Consider the following 23,524-nt stretch of genomic DNA (forward strand, 5'->3'; position numbering starts at 1 on the left):
ACAAGCTCACTCAACATCAATGCATCCACGGCAACGCTCCCCCTTCCTACCTCAAGGAATTAGTGTCCCTGTGGCTGAAACCCTCGACTCGCAGCCTTCGTTCCTCAAACACAAACTGCTTCAACCCCTGCTAAGACCAACCTATACGCACCCCCTGAACAGTGGAATGCCCTCCCTCTCCACCTGGGAGCACCACAAGTCGATTGACTCTTTTAAAAGGGAGGACTAAAGACCTACCTTTTTAACATGCTAGTTTTCTAACTTCACTGCTTTTACCTCTATAGGCTCTATGTATTCCCTGATGTTTTAAATGTTTTGTTTCCATTCCTTAGATGCAGTTTAGAGACCAGGATTACTGCATGTTTTTTGTGAGGGTATCTAATACACCCTATAGGGAACAACTCAAGGGGAAAACATTCACATTCAGCTAATCTAAGGTCCTTGAGGGGGACCAGGTGGCCCCAAGCTAAATGAGGAACACTTCAACTAGCCTATTTCTGAAATAATTTGAAAACTAATTGAATATTTTAGAGATCATTTTTTAAACACAAATCTATTATGAAGGTCCCTGACATTTCATATATTCTACATATGAATCTGGGGGTCCTTGACATGAAAATGTCTCAGAACCACTGGGGCAGAGTATAGTAAATACAACACACACCTAGTCAAATTCTTAGTTCATTTAATCCATTTGTGACTCAAAGACAAGTGTACTACAAATGGAACCAAGTGGACATGCATTCCTCCAAGGTTTAAATGGACACTGAGGCTTTGACACCGTTTCCTAATTGACTGTGGCAGCACGGAGAGTGACCTCACTACCCACTAAGCCTCTTACTGTAATACACTTTCTGCTGAGCCTTAAGTTCACTCGTCTAAAAGTTCAGTCAGGACAGAGCAAGTAGAAGACGAAGCATCACACACACACACACACACACGCACCCACACACACACAGCTCCCAGAAGGAGAATATCATTGGTCAGATAAATCATTTGTGTTGCAGGACAGGACAGGTCCACAACACACACACACACAGGATGTTCAATGACCTGGCGGCCGTTTGGGACGTATCACTGAGCGACGGCGTGCACAGGATCAATTTCGCTCACGGCACCACCTCTGGGAAGCGTGTCGTCTACGTCAATGGAACGGTAAGGAAGGGGGGGGGGGGGGGGGTTGGGCCTCCACTCTGACACTTAACCCATTTACACGGACGATTCTACAAATGTCTTTTAAATCCTGACAGTTTTCTGAAAACCCCATGTTTCTATATGTCAGCGGCTTATTGCGCCTACCCTTTTGAACATAACTCAAGTTACACAAAGCAGAGAATATTGTCAGACATAGATTTAATTTAAAAAAATTAAACTATAAAGTTCTGGCCATTGATTGTGAGAAATCTAAGAAATCTAAGCTGGGCTTAGATTTGGCCTACATTATGAAAAATAAGAAAAAAATGAACAAAAACAAACAAATGTTTTTAAAGAAGAAGAAAAAGAAAAACAAAGATACCTAACATAGGTTTAACTAAACATTTGATTTGAATATTTGATCATTTAAAAGATTTGCGCCACATGTTCACGCTTTTTCAAAAATAGCTTAAGTATAACATAATGCTATAAACACCAAAAGGGTTTCCTGTCTAAAATGGGTAAATACAGTTTTTTTCCGCCCTCAATGTTTTTATTTTTGAAATACTTTGAAACATGTCTTTGTTTTATGTTCTTAAACATTCTGGACGGGAACCTCTTTTGGTGTTTTAAGCATTATGTTATACTTTAGCTATTGAAAAATAGCAGATCTACAAGCTCGTAGCATGGCATTCCGAGCTTGTAGGTCTGCTATTTCTGAAAAATCGTGAAAATGTGGCACAAATCTTTGAATATACGTATAATCTTTCAGAGCGAACGTTTTTAACTCAATTTTTTGCTTCTGGGGGTGTCCCTGGGACAACATATTTTCAGATGATAGTCGGCACCCAATTACATATATTTTGGGGTCCTTGACATCAAAATGTTTGAGAACGACTGATATAGAAACATGGGGTCAAGATTTAGAAGACATTTGTATATATATATTTTCATCATTTTGTGTAGGACACTTAAAAAAAGGAGACATACTCATATCACAACCCATACAAATGGATCCATGACCCAAAGTTGGGTCCTGACCCATTATTTGGTCAACACTGGTTTATGTGGTTAAATAAGCTGTGGTTATGCGTTTCCCCCGCAGCCCACTTTAATACATGTTTACATTGTGGCTCACATGGATGTGACACATTGTGACTCCTGCTTCCTCCTGCATGTGTCCGACTGTGTTTACAACCTCGTCCAGGCAGGAAATTGAACTTATTATTATTTTTAGGTAGGGCAGCGGTTCCCAAAGTGGGGTGTTGGGACCCCCAGGGGTCCTTGAGGGGGTTCCAGAGGGGCTCGCATGCAGCAACATTATTGAAAGTTAGGAACCAACCAAGTATAGAACCTTACAGGTCTGTAACTCTTGACAGTGTACAAAGGGACCATTTGTACATTGTCAGAGTGTACAGGACATCCGTGGCCTAATACATAGTGGCCCACACTAGGGGTACTTGAAATGAAGATGTTTGAGAAGCACTGTTTTACGGTTCCCAGGAGTACAAGTGTCACTTTAACTATTCCACCTGACGGATTGCTCTTTGCCTCTAAGACAAATGTATAGCCAAGACCATTGGTCCTCAAACTTTTACATGGCAAGGAGTGCCAAGGACCTCCATAACTCTCAGAGTTACAGACCTGTAAGGGTCCTTTTGGACCCACGCAAGGACCCCTGAGGGTCCCTGCATGGAGAGTATAGCTGTATCCCATATCATTATTTATAGCATTCTACAGTGATAGAATGCTATAAATAATTATGACCGCATGACGAAGTATAGCAATACTGCTGCTACGTAGAAATACTTCACAATATTACTTGAGGAAAGCTATTGTTGGCATCAACATTATACGTGCAGTACCAAACATCACTTTAATATTGCAGTTTATGTGTTGTATTAATACTCTAAATGTAGTAGAGTAAGAAATATATATATTTTGCCTCCAAGATATACGACTGGTCAGTTTGTCCAGTGGAAAGGCAGTCAAGTACTGCCTTTCCACTGGACAAACTGACCAGTCATCATGGCTAAGACAATATTTAATATTTACATGTAATAAATGTAATGTGATTGTAGTATTATTAGTATCAGCAGTAGTAGTAGTTGTTGTATCGCAGACACGGTGCCAGATAATATAAGCCTATGATTGTGCAGTAATGTGGCCATATAAGGGAGAAGTGGCCAAAGAACCCTGTGGTATTAAATCTCCTGTAATGACAGGGCAGAATGTGTGCAATGCAGCGGTGGAAGAAGACAAGTCCCCCGATGTTTTACATCAGTAAAAGTAGCAATATCCCAATGTAGAAATACTCCTGTGTCCTGTGTTCAACATTATACTTACTTAACCCATTTTGGACTGAGGTCGATCCAAAAAAAGGCTTCTAAATCCTAACATTTTTGTGAAAACCCTATGTTTCTATGTCCGTGGTGCATGCTCAACCTTTTTTGCACGTCAAGGACCCCCAGAATGATCTCTATTTGGCCACGGACCCCCATCTCAAAATATGTTGTTCCAGGGACCCCCCCCAGAAGCAAATATTTTAGTTAAAAATGTTCGCTCTGAGAGGGTATATATAGGCCTATTCAAAGATCGGCGCCACATTTGAACGATCTTTCAAAAATAGCAGTTCTACAAGCTCATAGCGCGGCACTCGTGCCGCGCTATGAGCTTGTAGATCTGCTATTTTTCAATAGCTAAATTATAACATTATAATGCTTAATTCCTAGGACGTCTGTGGACCTCTTGGGCACAAATTGTAATATGCGGGTTTAAAAAAAAAAAAGTAATCTAATGCTGTAAAGTAACTTTTTTTAAGTAACAATATTTGCCTCTTGAGATCTACTGGAGTAGAAGTTTAATATATATAAAAAATAAATACTCAAGTAAAGTATAATTATAGTACCTCAAAGTTCCCTTTGATTCTGCTTGAGACAGTTCTTGAGTAGACGTACTTAGTTTACTTTACACACCGCTGCCAGAAACCACGGTATATATTATATATATATTCTCCCTGACCTTCTCCCCACCAGGAGGTCATCAGGAGAGACTGGATGTATATATATATATATTCTCCCTGACCTTCTCCCCACCAGGAGGTCATCAGGAGAGACTGGATGTTCAAGCTGGTCGGGAGGGAGACGTTCACGGTGGGAGCCCTGGAGACCAGAGCCACGATCCACATCGACGCCGTCAACGGCTTCACCTACGAGTACACGCTGGAGATCGACGGCAAGAGCCTGGAGAAGTTCACCAGCAACCGAGCCAAGACGTCCAAGACATGGGTGCTCAAAGTGGACGGAGAGGACTACAGGATAGTGTTGGGTAAGAGGAGGGTTTGCAGTGGTGTATTAACATCCGTGTTTGGAGAAAACCTTTGCAGAAAATATTTAATGTATAGAGCGAAAACAGAAACACACTAGTATAGTGTAGGCACTCCGGTCAACCATAGATATAATTGATCATTTTTATTAAGTAATCTATTAGTAATCCACTCCTATTTTGAGCATGTCAGCATACAGGTACAGGCAAACGTTTCAGAAATACTTAAAATAGCTGATTTCTACATTTCTACAACCTCACATAACGGCGCGTTGTGAGCTTGTATACATTACTATTTCCCCACGTCACGACGTGTGCGACAACGTTAGTGCAGGTTAATCGAGTTGAGATATGTCAAATTAAATGAAAACTATTCAAGAGACTATGACTATCGAACTAAAATGAAAATGTGCTGCCTAAAACAACACTGCAGCAGTAGCCAGCATGCGATGCCACCATTTGCAGTGAGGCGTGTAGGCCTACTGTAGGTGAGCGCACTGCACTGTGGCACCCATGTGGTGTCACCCTCTGTGACATAATCTTTTCAGGTGACACGTTCAGCGAGGGGCTCTATTTTTGGACACGCTTGCGGCTGCCAAGCGAGCTGATCGGACACGGGAACGCCTGCATGTCCTGTGTTGTCAACATCAGAGACAGACAAAAGAAGAAGAAAAAATCTAATGCTTATCATAACACATGGAAATTAGGTTATGCTGTATAGTGGTCTAGTTTGATTCTGTTTATTTGTACAGTGATTTGCAACATTGCAAGGCTACGTTTATTTGTTTAAGGTTCAAGGTTCAAGGTTAGCTTTATTGTCCCTTGCGGGAAATCGGTTTGCAGCCAGATAATAGTAAAAGATACACGCAACAAACAACATTCAAAACACTAAGACCAAAATCTAAGAACAGGGCACTATAGAGACAGAGAATTCATGACATTCAATAGTAGCAAAGTCAGCAAAAGGCCATTAGTGGGCAATATGTGCAAAGAGGCAAGAATAAAGTGCTATCTGCTGTTCAGCAGCTGAATAGCAGCCGGGATAAAGGATAGTTTGAACCGATTAGTCTTTGTGGCGGGCACCCTCAGCCGACGACCTGAGGGCAACAGTTCAAACTCAGACCGAAGTGGGTGATCGGAGGCCTCAAGGAGGGAGGAGGCTCTCTTAAACATCTGCCTCTTGTACAGGTCTATGAGTTGGGCTTGGGTTCTCCCAGAATTTATCTTACTGGCCACTTTGAGGTTGCTGAGCCTGTTCTTGTTCGCCAGGGTCAGATTACCGTACCAGGCAACCATACAAAACGAAATGAGAACAGATTCAATAAAACTTCCATAGAAAAGAGTCATCATTACAGACGAGACATTAAAAGAACGCAGTTTCCTCCGGGAAAAAAAACGCTGCTTGACTTTTTTTTAATGTAGAGGCAACATTAGCACATTTCACAAAGAATTTACACAAAGCATTAAGCGTTAAAATACTTCAAGACACCAGAGTAAAAAAATAAGACATAAAATAACTGAATATACAAAAAGGAGATTAAAATTCAGAGCAGAATGAACATAACTAAGTTCGGGTTTTCTGGAAGTTTGTTCAGTACAAATGAATAAGGTCACACTCTGTTACTGTAGCAACAAATACGATTCATTCATGCAAGTGAGACGAACAAAAGCTGCAGTGGCTTATGAAATACATTACCGTGGAGAACAAAGACTATTTTAGTCGTGGAGGAAAATGTCACTGCTAAGTAATGTAGGGGAAAATAAATAGCCTTTAGAGACAGACAATCCGACCGATTGACCTTTACTGCTGTAGGCATGACTCACAGGAGGGGGGCGTCCGCTGGCCTAGCAGTCCAGGCGCAGACAGTACCACCTGGCATTAGGCTCTAATGCAGGTTGAGCGGACGTAGAATACGCACATCGACAGGCTGGGTGCTGGGCTAAAGAAACTTCAGCAGATGATGGATGGAGCCCGCACACCACAGGTACAAGAAGACTTTCTTTATTGAGAAATCTATTTGAGCTTCATCAGGTGACGATCAAATAGATCGAAACGTTGTCAGATTTCTCAACAAAGAGTCTTATTGTACCTGGTGGTGTGCGGGCTCCATCCATCATCTGCTCTAATGCGGCTTGACAGCGTGTCGCGAGTTTGAATCCCGATCCTGACAACCTTTGCTGCGTGTCACTCCCTGACGTCCCTGTCTCCCTCTCCGTGTTTCCTGTCAATCTCCACTGCAGACATATATGAATCACAGGAGAGTACGGCACGGCACGTGCACTGCTCAGATCTAACTGCAATTTGCGACTCTAGATTAATCTAGAGTTATATATGTCCTGTTGCACGTCAACCCAAGTGATTCAACTGGTTCAATTCAATGGGCCAAACCACACCCAATAGGTCGCCATGATGCAACTCCTCGCAACCGTTTGGTTGCAAGGAGTTGCATGGCGACCCATTGTGTACCTTTTGTCCATTCATGGATATGTTTGCAAGTAGATAAATACAAATTTCAGCTAAATAACAAACTGTGTATTGGATTAACAGCAGAGCGGCTCTTCTCTCCAACAGAAAAGGACACAATGGACGTGTGGTGTAATGGACAGCAGATGGAAACTACGGTAAGATATTGAGTCTCACCCATAATGTACCAAAAATACATTATGAATTAATTGTTTGAAAAACGGTGAATATAGCTGATGTACAAGTTTTTTTCCATAGGAAAGGCTTGACCTGGGAAACATTGCTCTAATGCACTGGTTGTCAACCTTTTTAGGCAGTGACCCCCAAAATGATCATATTTGAACTGGGGACCCACCCTGACACCCTGAATTGTAGGAGTTGTGGCATGAGATTTAGTTTGACTCGGTTCCATAGATACATATGTGATCAAATTTGACTGAGGGACTGCCATTGCCATCGTTTTTTTCATGTAAGCATAGCTTCAAATTGACATTGGTTGTTCAGTTTGACCCACCAGTTTTGGAGATATGGTTTATAGAGTGATTTTCTTGCAGAAAACAGCGAGTTGAGAAAACAGGCTTGAAAGGTCCACTTCTGTGGTCTCTAACATTACACTACATGTTTAAGCATTTATTTCATATTTACATGTCAATTTCAGCTCTGACACTTATTTCAGACATGCTCTAGTATGTGAAGAGTCTGCCTGTGCAATTAACTCATTTTGAAAAAAAGAAAAAACGTTTTTCTCCTCTGGTGAAAAGCTAGAATTTGTGCGATGGCATGGCAGGCTTCTCATATTGTGAAAATAGCCGATCTATAAGCTCACAACGCTCACACATTTCACTGTTATCTTGGGACGCCCCCTCCTCAATTCATGGGGGGAGGGGTCCCAATCCCTCCCCCCATTAGACCTCTAGTCTAATGCATTGCAAAAGGAAGTGAGGTCATTGTCAACAGAAAAACAGCAGCCTCAGTCTTATTAAATTATGCCAGTGACCCTAACAGTAACACAACACATGTAAACATAATTCTGTCTATTGCCCCCCCTCCCCCCAGGGGCAAAACAAAACACTGATGTCCTATCTGCCGCATGCATTGTTTTCCGTCAGCTGATATGCAAATTTGAGCATATTACTCCTTTGATCTTCCACAATAGTTTAGTATTCCTCTGATCATTTGGTTGGCACACTAAACAGTGAATCAAAGTTCACACACATCATTATGTACTGAGCTATAGAAATAAATCGCCCGGGATTAGACTACTGTAAAGACCAGCTATTGACTTCTGGTTCTTTGGTAAGTGCTCTTTGTGAAGGGATTAAGATACTGTTGTTGAGCTATGAAGACTAGGAGGAGCGTGATTATATTTAGCCTATGTGGAAAAACACATTAGATGAGTGAATACTGATATTGTTTTGCATTTTGGAACAAAGCCCTTCATGCTATTGAAATGCAACAATAGAACTAGCTTTGGCAAATCGGGTAGCGCTTTGATGTTTTTTCCCAAATACTACTGTGTCCTTGCTAATTAACTAAAGTCCTTTACACCTGATGATGTTTGTGAGAATCATATATATTATATTTTTTTCAAAGTCTTTGCTTCTGGGGGTCCCTGGAACAAAAATATTTTGAGATGGTGGTCCGCAGCCAAATGCATATCATTTTGGGGGTCATTGACATGAAAAGGTTTTGAGAACCGCTAACATAGCAACATACATTTTTCCACAAAATAACTGTTATAGACTTTAGAAGGCATTTTGTACAATCGGCTTCAGGTCTTAAGGGGTTATTAATGTTGATCAGATAAACATTTATTCTGGCTGACCGGGCCCCTGACATCCACGGTCCAAGATAAACGCACCCTCTAGGCAATTTTAATATACAGTAGGATTTGATAGCACACTGGGCTGAGACGAGGGAGTGAGGAGGAGAGGGGAGACAACGGACCCAACAAAAACACTGAACCAGATTAAAAAGCGGTACACCAGGTGAACCACCAGGGACCCTGTGTGAACATTTTGTACCTGACTTGAACCCCTATTCTGGGGCTAACATTTTGGTGAAAATAGTAAAAGGTTTAAGATTAAGACTTAAGTGATGGACAGTAATAAGCATTGTTGGATCGTAACTAAGTACATTTACCTGGAAAAATCCCACCCGTGTGAAGTGAGGGGCGCTCCTATCATCTTACATCATCATGATGTTGATTTGCTTAGACACACGTAAATTCTCCATTCATTGTCAATGGGAATTTGTGTTTGTGTAAGACGAAAATCTACACTAATTGCTGAATATAGGCCCTCCTAGGGGGGGACGGCGCCCTGTTATGGGGAATGCCCCAGGTGGGCACATGACCTGGGAAACACAAGCATATCATTGCCCCGATCCGCACCAAACTTGGCATAAACACTGTTCAGGCTTCTGTCATGATAGTCTCACCAGGTTTAGGTTGCTGCTGTGCTCCTTCCAACTCCTGAGGTGTAATGCATGCTCATTAATCAATGATTTTTGTATATATCTGCCCTTTTTTTCTGTCATTGTAATATTTGCCTGATGAAGACCTTGTAGGTCGAAACGTTGCAATTGTTGCCTCTTAAAAAGTATGTCTCGGAGCTCTAGAGACTAGTATGCAGATGTTTTTTCTCCTCTTTGAGTCTCACCAGGAGCCACATTGTACAACCCAGCTTACAGTGCCAGGGGGCCCTGAGTTCCCCACGTTGTACAAAACAGCTTACTTCTGCCAGGAACCATGTTTTAAAACTCTGCTTACATGTTGTCAAGGTGCACTGTTGCTCTGATCTGCACCAAACTTGGCATGAGAATATAGTCACGCCAAAAAACCTAAATTGCACACACGTGGGGCACCACAGCAGTGTTACACAGCAGTGTCTTTTCTGTGACCGTTGCTACGATCAGTGCAACTGCATACCATCGTAGGACTAGATTTGAAGGCGGCCTTGAAAATCGAGTAAAGTCCAAAACGCCTGAAAGCGTAACCTAATAACGAACTGACCTGACTGTTCACAGGGGGAGTTTGTGGACGACGGAACAGAGACACACTTCTTGTTGGAGGAACATGAGTGTTGCATCAAGGCTGTCAGTGGACACAGTGGAGGCAAGAAGAAGACTGGCATTGTTCACTATCTGCTGGTGAACGGGGAGGCCATACCAGCGACCACACAATAACACTGACTCTATCAGTGGTGGGCAACTTTGGACGATGGAGAGGGCCACTATATTTCCACACTCACTCAAAAATAGCCGATCTACAACTGCGCCGCGTTTTGAGCTTGTAGATCAGCTATTTTTGCTATATTGATTGATTGATTAACAGTTTGCAGAATTACAGTAGCCTACATTTCAAGCACAACTCAATACAAAAAACTGTTAACTGTGAGTGGACGACCAATAAAGCACTAGACTTGTTTACAAGAGGGTCCACCTTGTTCAATTCATGATAAATATTTGAATTGAAACCCTGATTTATTTATTTATTTTTGCTATTTTTTTATTGGAATCCTGAAAAGTAACCTTTTTTTATTTAATTTCAAATGCATTTAGTTATAGTTATGTTAACTTTATGAACTAAATACAAATACATTGGACAATAACATTTTAATACTAGTCATTAAGCTACAGTACATATATAGACTGAAGTAATTAAAGCTGATCTTGTTTGCATGTTTGGAATTGTAACCGCTGAAATCACTAATATATCAGTATTCTGATATTAACCTGCGAGCCGCATTAAGTGCCACCAGTTGCCCATGTATGCTTATACCAACACCCATACAATAACACTGACTCTACCAGCACCTATACAATAATTCTGTACCAGCAAACTTCCTCAAACTTTTTGTATTTATTTCACACACTGTTCACAAGTTATGTCCATTAGGTTCCATTTGTACACACATGCAGTGTCAATATGGCAATGTTTTTCTTTCTTTCTTTTTACAATATATGTTTGATTATACACACATGCATCAAATATATGTTTATGTCTGTGTTAATGTAGAAAATAAAATGTATAGCATTGTATTTCTCTTGTGTTTATACATTGGGAATTCTTGCTACGATGATTTTTGTTTGTTTTGTTACATGTTCGTTTATGTTATTGTGGCAGCTGTTCAAAATGCTAACGTGTCAATGTTAACTTGTGCTTTTGTCAAACCAGAGCCATAGAATAAGACAAAAACTCTGTTCACTTCATGGGTCCAGTCCAATGGCGGCTCTCCTACATAGACTTCTATTGAGAATGGGGACCGGAAGTAGGCAGAAATGCATTGAACTCAGGCAACAGCCCAGCTTTAATGATCTTAAATCCCTTTATTTTAGATTGTTTGTCAGAAATCGTACAACATAAACATTACAGAGACTTTAGTTGTTACTGTACAATACTTTAAAACAGTTGGCATGTTGCACACATGCCTAGAATAGCTCTTATTTGCGCCTCCCTCATTGGAAACAATGTATTTCCAACTCCAGCTTGTCTCAGTTCAGGCTGCATGAACAGCCCTCGAGCGCTCGGTTTCTGCCCCCTCAATATCGTAACTCTTCTATTAGATGGCTCTGTGTCAAACCAGAACAAACTAAACAGGACAGTGGAATTGGTCATTGTTGCGTAAGCTCCACGCAACGATCACCTTCTTGAACTGGGAACCAGCAGGCTTTGCATGGGGTACTATTTTGCCTTGCGGAAGTGTTGTCAGGTAACCTACCCATACATTAAAGAAATTGTTGTAATTGTCATGTAATAAAGACAAAATGTTTGTCTTTTTATTACGTGACACTGTTTTAAATTTCAAGCTCTGAACTCTAGGTGTTTGTATATTAATCGTATTATACAGTGCATAGATATAATAGAGAACCATTTGAGAGTAGTCTACTTAAAGCGGCACTATGTAACCTTTTAATGAATACATTTTAATTTTGTCCAATCTGTATGGTAGAGTAGGCTATGTTAGTTGTTAATACAGCTTATACAATTGGGGTGGTTGTAATTTGTCTCCCTGCTCTGTTCTATTGAGACATTAATAGGTCATGTCAAAGGTCATGTCTCACCTAAAACAAAAATACATCGCATGGATGCACCTGGCACGTATCCTCAGCTCAGTGATGTAAGGACATCTGGATTTCAGGTCTCGCAACATCATACCCCTCACTCAGGTGACCCAACCGGGGGTGATCAAGTGCCGACTTACGTCCCAGTACAGTAGCTACCCTCGATCAGTGAAAGAACCAGGGCCACACAATCTGTTCTTCCTGAACTACTCTGCCGGGACTGGGTATGCGGGATGATCACATCAATCTGGCGCATGGAAGGACTAGGCTCTGTGGGTTGGATCCTGTCCGGCCCTCCTACGTCTCACCAGGTCCACTCCTGCTCTCACCATGCAGGTCCAGGACCTGTGCATTGCACCAGAGTCCCAGCACCAGGCACTTCATTCAGGAGACAGGAGTAGTGGATTTTAGAGCTGCAATGGTTCTGCAGGCTCCACCTGGCCCATGGTGGTGCTGCAGGCTCCGCTTGCGGCTTGAATGACCCTCCTAAAGGCCTCACCGTCCGTGGGTTTGTTGGGCTTCTTCCTCACAGAAGACACAGACATGTTAAATTGTTAAATTGCTGTATTCTGATAGAAATCGTAGTGTGTTTGTTTAGTAACGCATGTCTCTGTCTCTCCAGCAGAAAACGGTAAATGCCATCTAAGGTCAGGATACCGATGTTAACCAATCAGGAGAGATAACTTACATGATACAGGACAAACAAGTGAAATTAGAAACTGATGACACAAAAAAGGAGCAGACAAAATTGGCACTGGAACAATTTGAATTTAATTGAATCCTGAATGGATGAAATTGGCAAATGTGTTATAGCCTACCTCTGTTATTGAGCAAACTGATTAGGCCTACTATATATATATATATATATATCTGTGCGGGTCCCCTGGAAGTGCGCCCCGGAGTTCGATGGTGGTGCAAGGCCGGGTGTGAGTGCCTGTGCCAGGGGACCCAGGGAGAGGACCCTGGGTGGGTGTGTGTGTGTGTGTGTGTGTGTGTGTGTGTGTGTATATATATATATATATATATATATATAGCCTATATATATATAGCTTATATATATAATCAGAATATATAGCCTATATTATATTTGAATAATAAACCAAACCAAAACAATATCACTTATGCACAGTAGGCCTACAACGGCTAGGCTAATTACAGTAGCCTATTATAAAAACATATTTTTAAATGTAGCCCCCTACATTTTAGAAAAATGTTTTATTGTGAGTGATCTAGTAAAAGATTGGCGACACTAGCGTTGACTCCCATTGTAACAATGCAATGCGGAAGTGCGCCTCATTCTATCTCAATGGGATAGTTCCAATGTTTGGAACGCGGCGAGATCAAAGCGTGTCACCACAGATTACTCTGCTGCAGACCACCTGCCGGCGCTTGACTGGTTCTGTCCGGTTTACCTTTTACGCGGGGCGCATGAATCTCTCCTCACCTGTCCTGTCACAGTGTCAGCTCAGCTGTCATTAGGTTTTTTTTTTACAACATGGCTACGCCTTTCTTTTAATGTTTGTCGTGAGCCTAATTATAAAATTATCTTCCCAGCTAAAGTAAATGTTTGGGGTAAGTTATGAATGATAGCTAGATAGCTAGCCAGATAGCTAGCCTGCCAGCCAAGTCTATGGACTTGTCACTTAATTAATGTTAGCCTCAAAATACTTTTTTGTTGGTTTATGAAAACGTAAGTAAAATAGCCTAAATTATTTAAGCTATCTTAAATATTAGGCTACTGACCAGGAGAAAGGTGCGCGCACCCCCACGCCCGCCCTTCTGTAAATGTATTGTGTGTTTAACAATGTATTAAGATGGGGGGCTAAATAAACATTCATTTCGGGGCTCCAAGTTGAGATTAAATGCTTTCAGAACCAATGCCCATTGACTTGATTGAAAACTTTATTTCAGACACAATGGGTCCATATACAAACAACATGTAAAAACACAACAGCAAATACAAAAACAACACATAGATAGCCTATATATCAGGCTATTTTCACTCCAGGCAGTCCTTGTCAATTAAAAACATATAAACATTGCCTCCAGTGTTTCCAGAAACATGAGGAGAAGACTGTGTCACTCGACACTTGACTTCTAGGCTATTTGTGTGTTTATTTTCTGTTTCATTCATTCATTCATTCGTGGCACAAATAGCCCTCGTGTAAACTCACTATCATCATAATGTGTGTCTTACAGATAAACAACAAGGTAAAATAAAATCCCTCCCCACGCCGCTTGGAGGAGGTGGTTGGTTTTTCCAGGAGGAAATTCACCACGGTGCAACACAACACTCCTCTCTCTCTCCTCCTGCCCTGTGGTGGACCGCCTCTCCTCTGGACGGCAATGGAGGGATGATCCGCTACGGACCACCAGACAGACAGATAGAGACAGACCCCCGGGTCTCACATCCCACTCTGTCAAGTAAAGAAGAAGAGGACCCACAATTAAAAAAACTGGACATAACAAACAAACAACACAGACTAGATGGTTCCTGAAGACAAAACAACAGACTGTGTGTGTGTGTGGGAATTGATTTATATCAACTATCTCTATCCGGGGATTTCTCTTATTATTTAGTGATCTGGAGGACCCAGGGGCTTCTTCATCATAACAAGAACCGAACCGGGACTGGGTTTCTTCTTCTGTGCGGGACTCGGGACTCACTGCACCGGGTTACGGTACGTCTCTTTTCCAGAAGCGGTGCTTGCCTCGCTCTGGTTGGACTGGAGGGAAGCAGCACAGTCAAGGCAGCCAAAGAAGCTACTGGTTAGCATCGTGCGGCTAATGCTAACTCACCCTAAAAAGGTGGGAGAGAGAGACGAGAAGGGCCTTTTTTCTTTTAATTTAATGGATCTAAACTAGAACCTCCTCCCCGGATTCCGTGTCAGTGATATCATGCGTGTGTAGGTCCTGGATCGGCTGTGAAATTACTGGATTCTTTCCCGTTTTTCCCCCGGACGGATTGGTGGGAGAGGGGGACATGGAGACGGTGTGTGACCGCACATCTGTCACTTCTTATGCGCCAGGTTTGCGCCAGCAGCCGCTCTGAGAGCCAGAGAGAGAGAGAGAGAGGTCCGGAGAGAACAACCTTCACAACATTATATAATATAAATAAACCTACATAACACCAAATGCTAAATATAGATCCAGACGCAAAGGGGGTTTAATTATATAGTATCTAAATAAACACCACCACCACCTCCCCCTCATGTGGGACCCTCCAGTGCAGACCCCCAAGCTGAATTACTGCTGATCCAGCCTTGTCTTCCATTCATCCCCCCCTTTGCTGGGGGTCGTTACAATCAACAACACCAGAGGTTCCGGACCCGGTTCTAAAAGAAGGGTTCTTCTTCAGTCATGAACTACCAGCAGCATCTGGCCAACTCGGCCGCCATCCGGGCCGAGATCCAGAGGTTCGAGTCGGTCCACCCGAACATCTACTCCATCTACGAGCTGCTGGAGAGGGTGGAGGAGCCCCTGCTGCAGAACCAGATCAGGGAGCATGTCATTGCCATTGAAGGTAAGGCAAGGCTAGACTGCTGGCTGCTGTGTGTGTGTGTGTGTGTGTGTGTGTGTGTGTGTGTGTGTGTGTGTGTGTGTGTGTCTGTGTGTGTGTGTGTGTCTGTGAGAGAGAGAGAGAGACACACTGTGTGTCTGTCTGCTTAGGTGGTCCAGTCAGTGAATCCACACACACTGTTGGTTGTCCATAAAAAGCTGATGGTTAATTGCATTCATCTGGTGGTCTTCTCAATTTGAGCATCTTTTGGTGGAAGACATCATATAACAATGCTACTACAACCTTTTTTGTTAAGGTTGATTCATAGTTCTTTTGTATTCTTATATTCATTTTTGTGATCAGAGCATCTCACAATTTAATTTATCTAGTGTTTGGTTGCTTGTTATTATTATTATTAGTAGGCGTGGCACGGCATAAACACAATCCTCATAAAAGTGTAGCCTCTAACCATTTTGGTTATAATAACTGCTCGAGACTCGAGAGTGTTCCAAATGCAAACATTTGCACCCTCAGAGTTTATTGCGTGGCATGTTTTTATTTGAAAATGGGTGATGTAATCCATTGTGTGGTTAATATCTTAACCTCATGACAGGCACATGGAAGGATAATGAAAATGAGCTATGATGATACTATGTCACGATGGTGATGCGCACTTGGCTCCAAGCCACCACACCTGACTCCTTTGACCTTAGAACAATAACACACAGAAGTCTGTCTGTGTGGGGAATGGGGATTGTATTAAGTTAGCTAATATCTCTTTCTGTACAGTGTAAGCAGGCGTCATCAATATGTCCGTACACAGACAAATGTGTCTAACTTGGCCTTGTCCTAAGACCCAATTACTGAATATCAGTCTCCAGGTTTTCTTCAGAACATGTAGCCGGCCCGCAATTTGCAAATCTAGATGTCTTTAAATAGTTGGATGAATCTAGAGTTGCAATACCCTCCATTGACTATTCCCTATTCATCCAAATTGCTTTTGCGATCTGCTTGTATTAAACAACGTTAAACTCACCAACATTGCAGCTGTAGGGAAAGCTTGAATTATACTCTTTCAATCTGCAAAGCGTTTGTTTCATAAAGATCCACCGTAGACATGTTATGAGATACTTTCTGTCAAGAGATTCTGTGCAGGTGAATCTTTGTGTTGGAGTTTGGAAGCACTTGTCGAAGTCACTGAACGGCCCTGCGTACTACCTGTTTTTGAATTTTGCACATAATGCAGGAGGCAGAAGCGCGACCCGTTAATAAAAACGACTGCTTACAAACTCCAACACTTTGTATGTGTGTATTTGGCTATTTTTTTAAATTATTTTTACAAAAATATCCACCACAAGCCAGCATGTATTAGTGAACAGCTGAACACACTTGGACGTAGTGGTAGTTTGGGAAAATATTAGTCCAAAAGGGTGAAGGTGCAAGGTGAAGGCTTACGCTCACTTTCACACAGCTTTTCCTGAGCTGGATAAACCAGGTTATTGTGTTACATTATTACCCAACATGTTCACATTTCCTTGACAAATTTACCTTGTGGAATAATACAATTGTATCTCACCTTCCTTATCTATGAATTCCTAGCTGTTTTACTGTTTGTTTACATTAACATTGGTTAGAAAGTAAAATCTGTGAAACCCATTATTTCTATGTTGCATAATAATAATTAATAAGACTAACAATACGTTAAGCTTATAGACTTACATATTGTTTATTCTGCATACTCAAAGATGCTTTACCTGCTTTACAGAAAACGCGTAAAAGGAAATGGGTGCTGCAAAATATGACTAGGGCCAGTTAAAAATAGAACACGGTATGTACATTGTACAGACAGACAGACAGACAGAAAGAAACGATCATATCTTTGTCGAGTTTAAGCTTGCCTCTTACACACATTAGTATAGCATGGAGTAGCAGCAGAGAGAGTATAGTGCCGCGGTTCAGAAAGGAGCACGCACACAGCACACACGCAGCGGCACAGATGTTGGAGCTACGTAACACAATAGTCAGTCGACACGCTTGTTCCTCTGTTTTCGCCCTCCCTCGCCTTCCATTTTTCCCAGAGTTTGAGTGTCATGCTGTGACTCATAACCTACTTTAAGGGCTGGAAATAGCCCAAAACGGCAGCAGCAGTGGCGGGCATGAAAAATGCGGCTTCGCGCTTCACGGGCACACAGTACACAGATTGTGATGTACTGTAGCCCTCCTCAGACTGTGTGTGTTATGCAAGCAGCACTGTGGCCTGCGTGCCCTTGAGTTGCCTGTGAGTGTGAGGTCCTGCAGTGCCTGTATCGCGTGAGGCAGCAGGTACTGGCTTATTATTATGCATTGCAGGTGGAGGACTGGACGGGCTGTGTCTGACTGTGTGCGCTTGCTTCAATGTCATCATCATCGAGACAAAATAGACAACATTAATACACGTGTTCTTAACTCGTATATGTTTTGATTTGTGTGTAGAGAGGCCTGTCACCAGTTATTTTGCATAGTCCTTTTCATTCATCTGTTAAACAGTTTAATGACATGTACAGAAATGTCACGTTTCATCTTTTAACCACTTTCAACCTATTTTAGGTCATTTAGGGAAAAAAACATTTTCAAAAATAGCAAATCTGATCAACCAGCTCACCATGTGTTTATTAATTTGTGTATATTTGATAGTGCCCTGTGCAAATCTTCTTCACAAAGTAAATCTCACGGTTGTGAGTGACACAGCCCCTGTGTGTGTGTGTGTGTGTGTGTGTGTGTGTGTGTGTGTGTGTGTGTGTGTGTGTGTGAGGTCCTGCGTTTCAGCGTGTTGCGTTATTTTGCCCGAGCCCTCTGCATCTCCGCACCAAAAAAAACATGTCCTTGGAGGGATGTTAGGGAACGTTTGCTTTGGCAAATAAAGTGGATTTGATTCTAGTTATGTAGGTGAGATGAAGCCTGGCTAACATGAATCACACAGTGTCACTGATTCCCCCCGGCTTGCGAAGGTTTCATTTGCATTCATTCAGGGTGTGTATTTGTGTGTGTGTGTTTATGTACATGAGCACACGTGTGTGGTGTGTACTTGTATTACTATACTTGTGAGAGCCAAATGTCCCCACAAGTCTAAACATAGACATTGTGAGGACAGTGGGTCCTGGTCCTCGTAAGATAACTGGTTGTTTGTTTTATGGTTCCAGAAGATAATGGGGGAGTTAAGCTTACAATTAGGAAATTATTCAGCCTCAGGTTGGGGTTAGGAGGATTAGACATTTTAGAAATTTGGTTTAGGGGTTCGGTTTGTACTAGATTCTAGAAGAACCGCACTGGTGCACCAAAAATAGCATATCTACAAGCTCTGCTATTGTCCTTGTTGGCGTTTGTCTATGGTTAAATGGCAATTTATTTTTTTATTCACTCAATAAAATCACAGTCGTAAATGCCCCCCACAAGTATCGTAGTGAAATGCGTGTGTGTGTGTGTGTGTGTGTGTGAGAGAGAGTGCACATATGAATGTCACTGCAGTGAATGGCTTCCTACGAACCATGTGACACTGACCCACTTTCTCAATGTCTGGCCTGGGAATGCTGGCAGTGTCAAGTGAAACTGGCTCACCTTTTAGTGTCTTTTACAACAGATAATTGGGCTACATCGTTGGCTTTTGTGTCACATGGAAATCAGAAAAATCAGTAGGCTATCATTTTACTGACCAGGTGCAGCGGAGAGGCAGACATTCTGCGTTGGTAGCCATGCAGTAAGAGACCTCCACAGTCATGCATATTCACATACAGTACCTGCACTGGTTGTACAATATAATTAGAATTGTATTCATTAAGTACAGGTCTAGGTTGAACCATGGGTGATTTTTGAGTCCTGATCCTGACTTTAGGGGTGCGTCGGAACTGGCGTGCAAATGATCTAAAGTCCAATAAAAAAGGCTGTAGACATAAACTCAATAGGACCTTAACCCATTGTGGGCGGGAACCCCTTTTGGTGTTTAAACCATTATGTTATAGCAGATCTACAGATCTATAGAGCTACGAGCTATTTTTTTTAAATCGTGAAAATGTGGCGCAAATTTGGAATATATATTCTTTCAGAACGAACATTTGAACTAAAATCTTTGCTTCTGGGGGCGTCCCTGGAACAACATATTTTGAGATGAGGGTCGGAGGCCAAATCATCATCATCATCATCACTTTTCACACAGGCATTGACCATAATAATATGGAGGTCTTAACAAAGCCCTTTTTTCAATTTAACAAATTATAGATTAATAATAAATTTATTAGTGAATAAAAAATGCGAAAACGCACCCAGGGCACAGTATCCCCCACGGCCAACAGGAGGCAACGGGTAAGGGCTAGTACATATAATTTTTGGGGCCCTTGACATGAAATAGTTTGAGCACGACTTACATAGAAACATAGGACTTTTCAGAAAACTGTCTGTTAGAAGACATTTTGTATAATCGAGTTCGGGTCTAAATGGGTTAAGAAATGGCATACCGGTATTTAATGATTACAAAATGGGACCATGTGAATATGAACAGCAAATGAACATGGATAAAAGCAGATACGACCTGTTATATTATTATTATTATTAATTATATTACTCTAGGTTATATTATCTATTATTCGCTCCATATCAGTCCGTTGGTCGGGGCGCCCCCTCGAAGCGCAAGGCAGAGGTGTCGTCTGTCCTGGTGAGCTGACGTGTCTCACTGTTTCAGACACCATCAAAATCTTTGTCTCGCTGTGACCTTGATAAGCCCAGCTAAGTGTGCACACTCTTATACGTAATGGTAAATGCTTTAAAGGTCTACTTTATCTCATCACTAACCAGGACCACCTATTACCAATGTTTTGATCGATATTCTGTCAAGGGAGTGCAGCAGCAACATCGTTAACATTTTGAAAACCTTGATTTCACACAAATTTTATTAAAATAAAGGCTACCATATACCCATTATGATCAATATCTTCTTTTATACAATTTAGGCATTTAGCAGACGCTCTTAATCCAGAGCGACTTACATTAAGCAAGAACAAAAAGCATGGCGATACATCACATACATAAAAAGTAGTTATCATGAAACATGCGTAACAGTGGAATATCTATATAAGGATCTATACATACAGGTATATACTTTAAAGTGCTGCATAAAATGCTATCTAAGTTACATAAGTTGAGCCTTTGCATAATTATGCCTGTAACGTCGCCGGGGCTAGGGCAAGTGCTACGGGCCATGATGGAGTCTGAGGTGGGTTTTCAGACTACGGCGGAAGATTCAGTCAACATATACATTTCTCTTCCTGTCTGAGGAGGCTCGGGTCTGTCTGTTGGCGTGCGTAACAGGATGCTCAGTGCAGAACAGATGTTCTACCGGTCTGTTGTGGCCGGTGTCCTCTTCTCTCTCTGCAGTTCCATGCTGTGGGGCTACGTCAACAAGAGGGACAGTAACAGGCTGAGCAACCTAGCGAAAAAAAGGCCGGCTCTGTCATTGGACCTAAAACAGGATGGTGTGGACTCTGTGTGTGTGTGTAGGAGCCTCCTACACACACACACACACACACACACACACACACACACACACACACACACACACACACACACACACACACACACACACAGGCATGTGTGCAACATGACTGTTTTAAAGTATTGTACAGTGACAACTACAGTCTCTGTAATGTTTATGTTGTACTATTACTAAAAACGATCTAAAATAAAGGGATTTAAGATCAGAACACGCATTTAGTATTATGCAAATTAACCGTTAAAGCTGATAAAAAATATCCGGATGTTTCTTAACGGTCGGTTAGCCGGTTAACCCCTGACATCCCTAGTAGGAGGTGGTGGCTGAAAGCCTAGTCTCGCGTTACCAGACTGTTGCCTCTCGCAAATTTCCAAATGCTTTCATCATACAGTCTGGAGCAACGGAAGAGCTGTCATGAGTAAAATATAAAGCGGAAGTGGAGACTCCTCCCTGATGCTCGGTTCATTGAGGCACTACATGGTCTCTCTGCATTTTAAGTGGGTGTTTATTACTGTTTACCCTTGCACTAGGGCAAGTCGGTACCAGCGGTGAACGCAGATTAATCCTTCCCTGTACGGAAGACTGACAGGCTGGGTCAGTCCTTCATGTGAGACAGTGACACTAACATCCACTAAACAGAATCAGACTCTTTATTGTGACATCACAATTGTCACATCACAGTCTGGGCTTACAGGTGTAAATCAGTTGGTGTTTGTTTTTGTGCTATAGCTCCATCGTTCTGGTTGTGTTACAAGGCGTGAAGGCGTCCCTCCTGCCCGCCCGGTCCGCGGTCGAATGACCAACATGACTGGTTCTCTTATGACTCGTCGTGTCCCCGTGGACTAAACTCTGACTCTGACTAATGACGATGTGACTCTTGTACTTCTGTCTCTGTACATTTCAATGCTGCACACACACACACACACACACACACACACACGCACACACACACACACACACACACACACACACACACACACACACACACACACACGCACACACACGAAAGCCCTTTGCCGAGACCACCAACAGTGAAAAGTGAACCTGTTGCCGCTTGCTTTTGCACCTGGACTTGTCCTGTCAAGGGAAAGCATAAGACCCGGTACTGGAGTGGTAGCAGTGCTGGACCCCGGACTGGACTGGCCTGCATGGACTGTCATTAGTGGGAGATTATCCCAGGCCAACCAGCTGAGTGCTGGTACCATGCCAGCCACCTTGGCAGCTAGCCAGGCTTTACTGCACCCTCTAGCGACATTGCTGTTGTTCTAGTAAGCTGTAGGTCAACACTGGTTCTCAACGGGGTGTCTGGGGACCCCTAGGGGTCCTTGGCGGGGACATTCTTTTTTTTACTATAATTTTTATCCCACGATTTTGCAACCCATTTTTTTCACCCTGTGTCAATTATCTAATGTAATCCTGGGCGCTACACTTCCTCTGCCAACCTGGGGTCGCCAGCTAAATGATTGATAGTTTCAGTTGGGAACCAAATGGACACTGCTGTAACTGGTCTGTAACTCAGAGACTGTACAAATGGACCCTTATGAGTCGATTTGGTACCTTTTTTACATTCTCAGAGGAGTTCATAAGTAAACCAATGGTTCTCTTTTAGGCCGCGACCCCTAAGAATTTCAGATTTGATCGGGGACCCTGAGGCATTGCATTTAGTTTCAGTTGGCTTTTACATGTTTCCAGGGATAGATATTGTGAAAAAAGGCCAACAACGCTTCACGTTGTGAGCTTGTAGAATTTTCACAATTACTGCCTCTTTCTGACCAGTCTTTATAGTGTAGTTTGTTGATTAATTTGATGCAGATGGTCTCATTTTCTTTTCTTTTTTTAACATTGTCACACATCCCCATGAGGGTCCCGACCCACAGGTTGAGAAGCACTGCAGTAAACAACAGTAAACTAAACACCCAATCTAACTCACTATATTCTCACGCTGCTCGGACTGTAACAGAGACTGTATTATTACAAATATCACATTCCTTCTATTAACATTCTCCTTTGTGTGTCCGTCCGCGGTGCTGTCAGGACTCGGGACATCTCTCGGCTCACATTAGCGTCCAGAAGCCCTGGTGAGAGATGGCATTTACTCAAGTACTGTACTTGGGTTACAATGTTTTCTTTACTGGACAACTGGAGTATTTCCAATTCCAATATTAAATGTATTCAACATTCAATTCAATGTGACCATACTTGGTATTGGTCACTACATCTCGGAGGCAAATATCGTACTTTTACCCCTATAATTAATTATAGTTTAAAACTTTTATTTACTACTGTAGTTATTGTTTCTGACAAAACATACATTACAAACTTCAACCTTATCCGTGTGAAGCGGGACATTCTGCATAATGAGTACTTTCTACTTTTGGTATTTTTAAGAACATTTTGTCACCAATACTTTTGTACTTTTACTCGAGTAAAGTTTGAATTGCAGACTTTTTACTTACTTACTGTACATTCCTGCCGTATTGATACTTTTACTGTACAACAACGAGTACATTTTTCCACCACC

At 42.1% G+C, this 23,524-nt stretch overlaps 2 protein-coding genes across 2 annotated transcripts in view; both read left to right on the forward strand.

Annotated features, from left to right (window-relative positions):
- Positions 1 to 1,041: 1,041 nt before the first annotated feature.
- Positions 1,042 to 10,108, forward strand: LOC308311759 (fas apoptotic inhibitory molecule 1-like; the record flags this gene model as incomplete). The annotated part of the gene is made up of 4 exons (XM_080758542.1): positions 1,042 to 1,155; positions 4,233 to 4,461; positions 7,031 to 7,080; positions 9,950 to 10,108. 4 exons carry the CDS (start codon positions 1,042 to 1,044, stop codon positions 10,106 to 10,108), a joined length of 552 nt encoding a protein of 183 aa, XP_080614668.1.
- A 4,210-nt stretch (positions 10,109 to 14,318) lies between these two features.
- agap1 (ArfGAP with GTPase domain, ankyrin repeat and PH domain 1) overlaps positions 14,319 to 23,524 on the forward strand; it is a 267,320-nt gene continuing 258,114 nt past the window's right edge. The window contains exon 1 of the mRNA XM_080758777.1: positions 14,319 to 15,509. Within this exon, the coding sequence (XP_080614903.1) occupies positions 15,347 to 15,509 (163 nt within the window). The 5' untranslated portion in view covers positions 14,319 to 15,346. The remainder of the gene's footprint in view (positions 15,510 to 23,524) is intronic.

Source organism: Protomyctophum bolini (assembly GCF_963924005.1).
Source record: "Protomyctophum bolini genome assembly, chromosome: 24".
NCBI lineage: Eukaryota > Metazoa > Chordata > Actinopteri > Myctophiformes > Myctophidae > Protomyctophum > Protomyctophum bolini.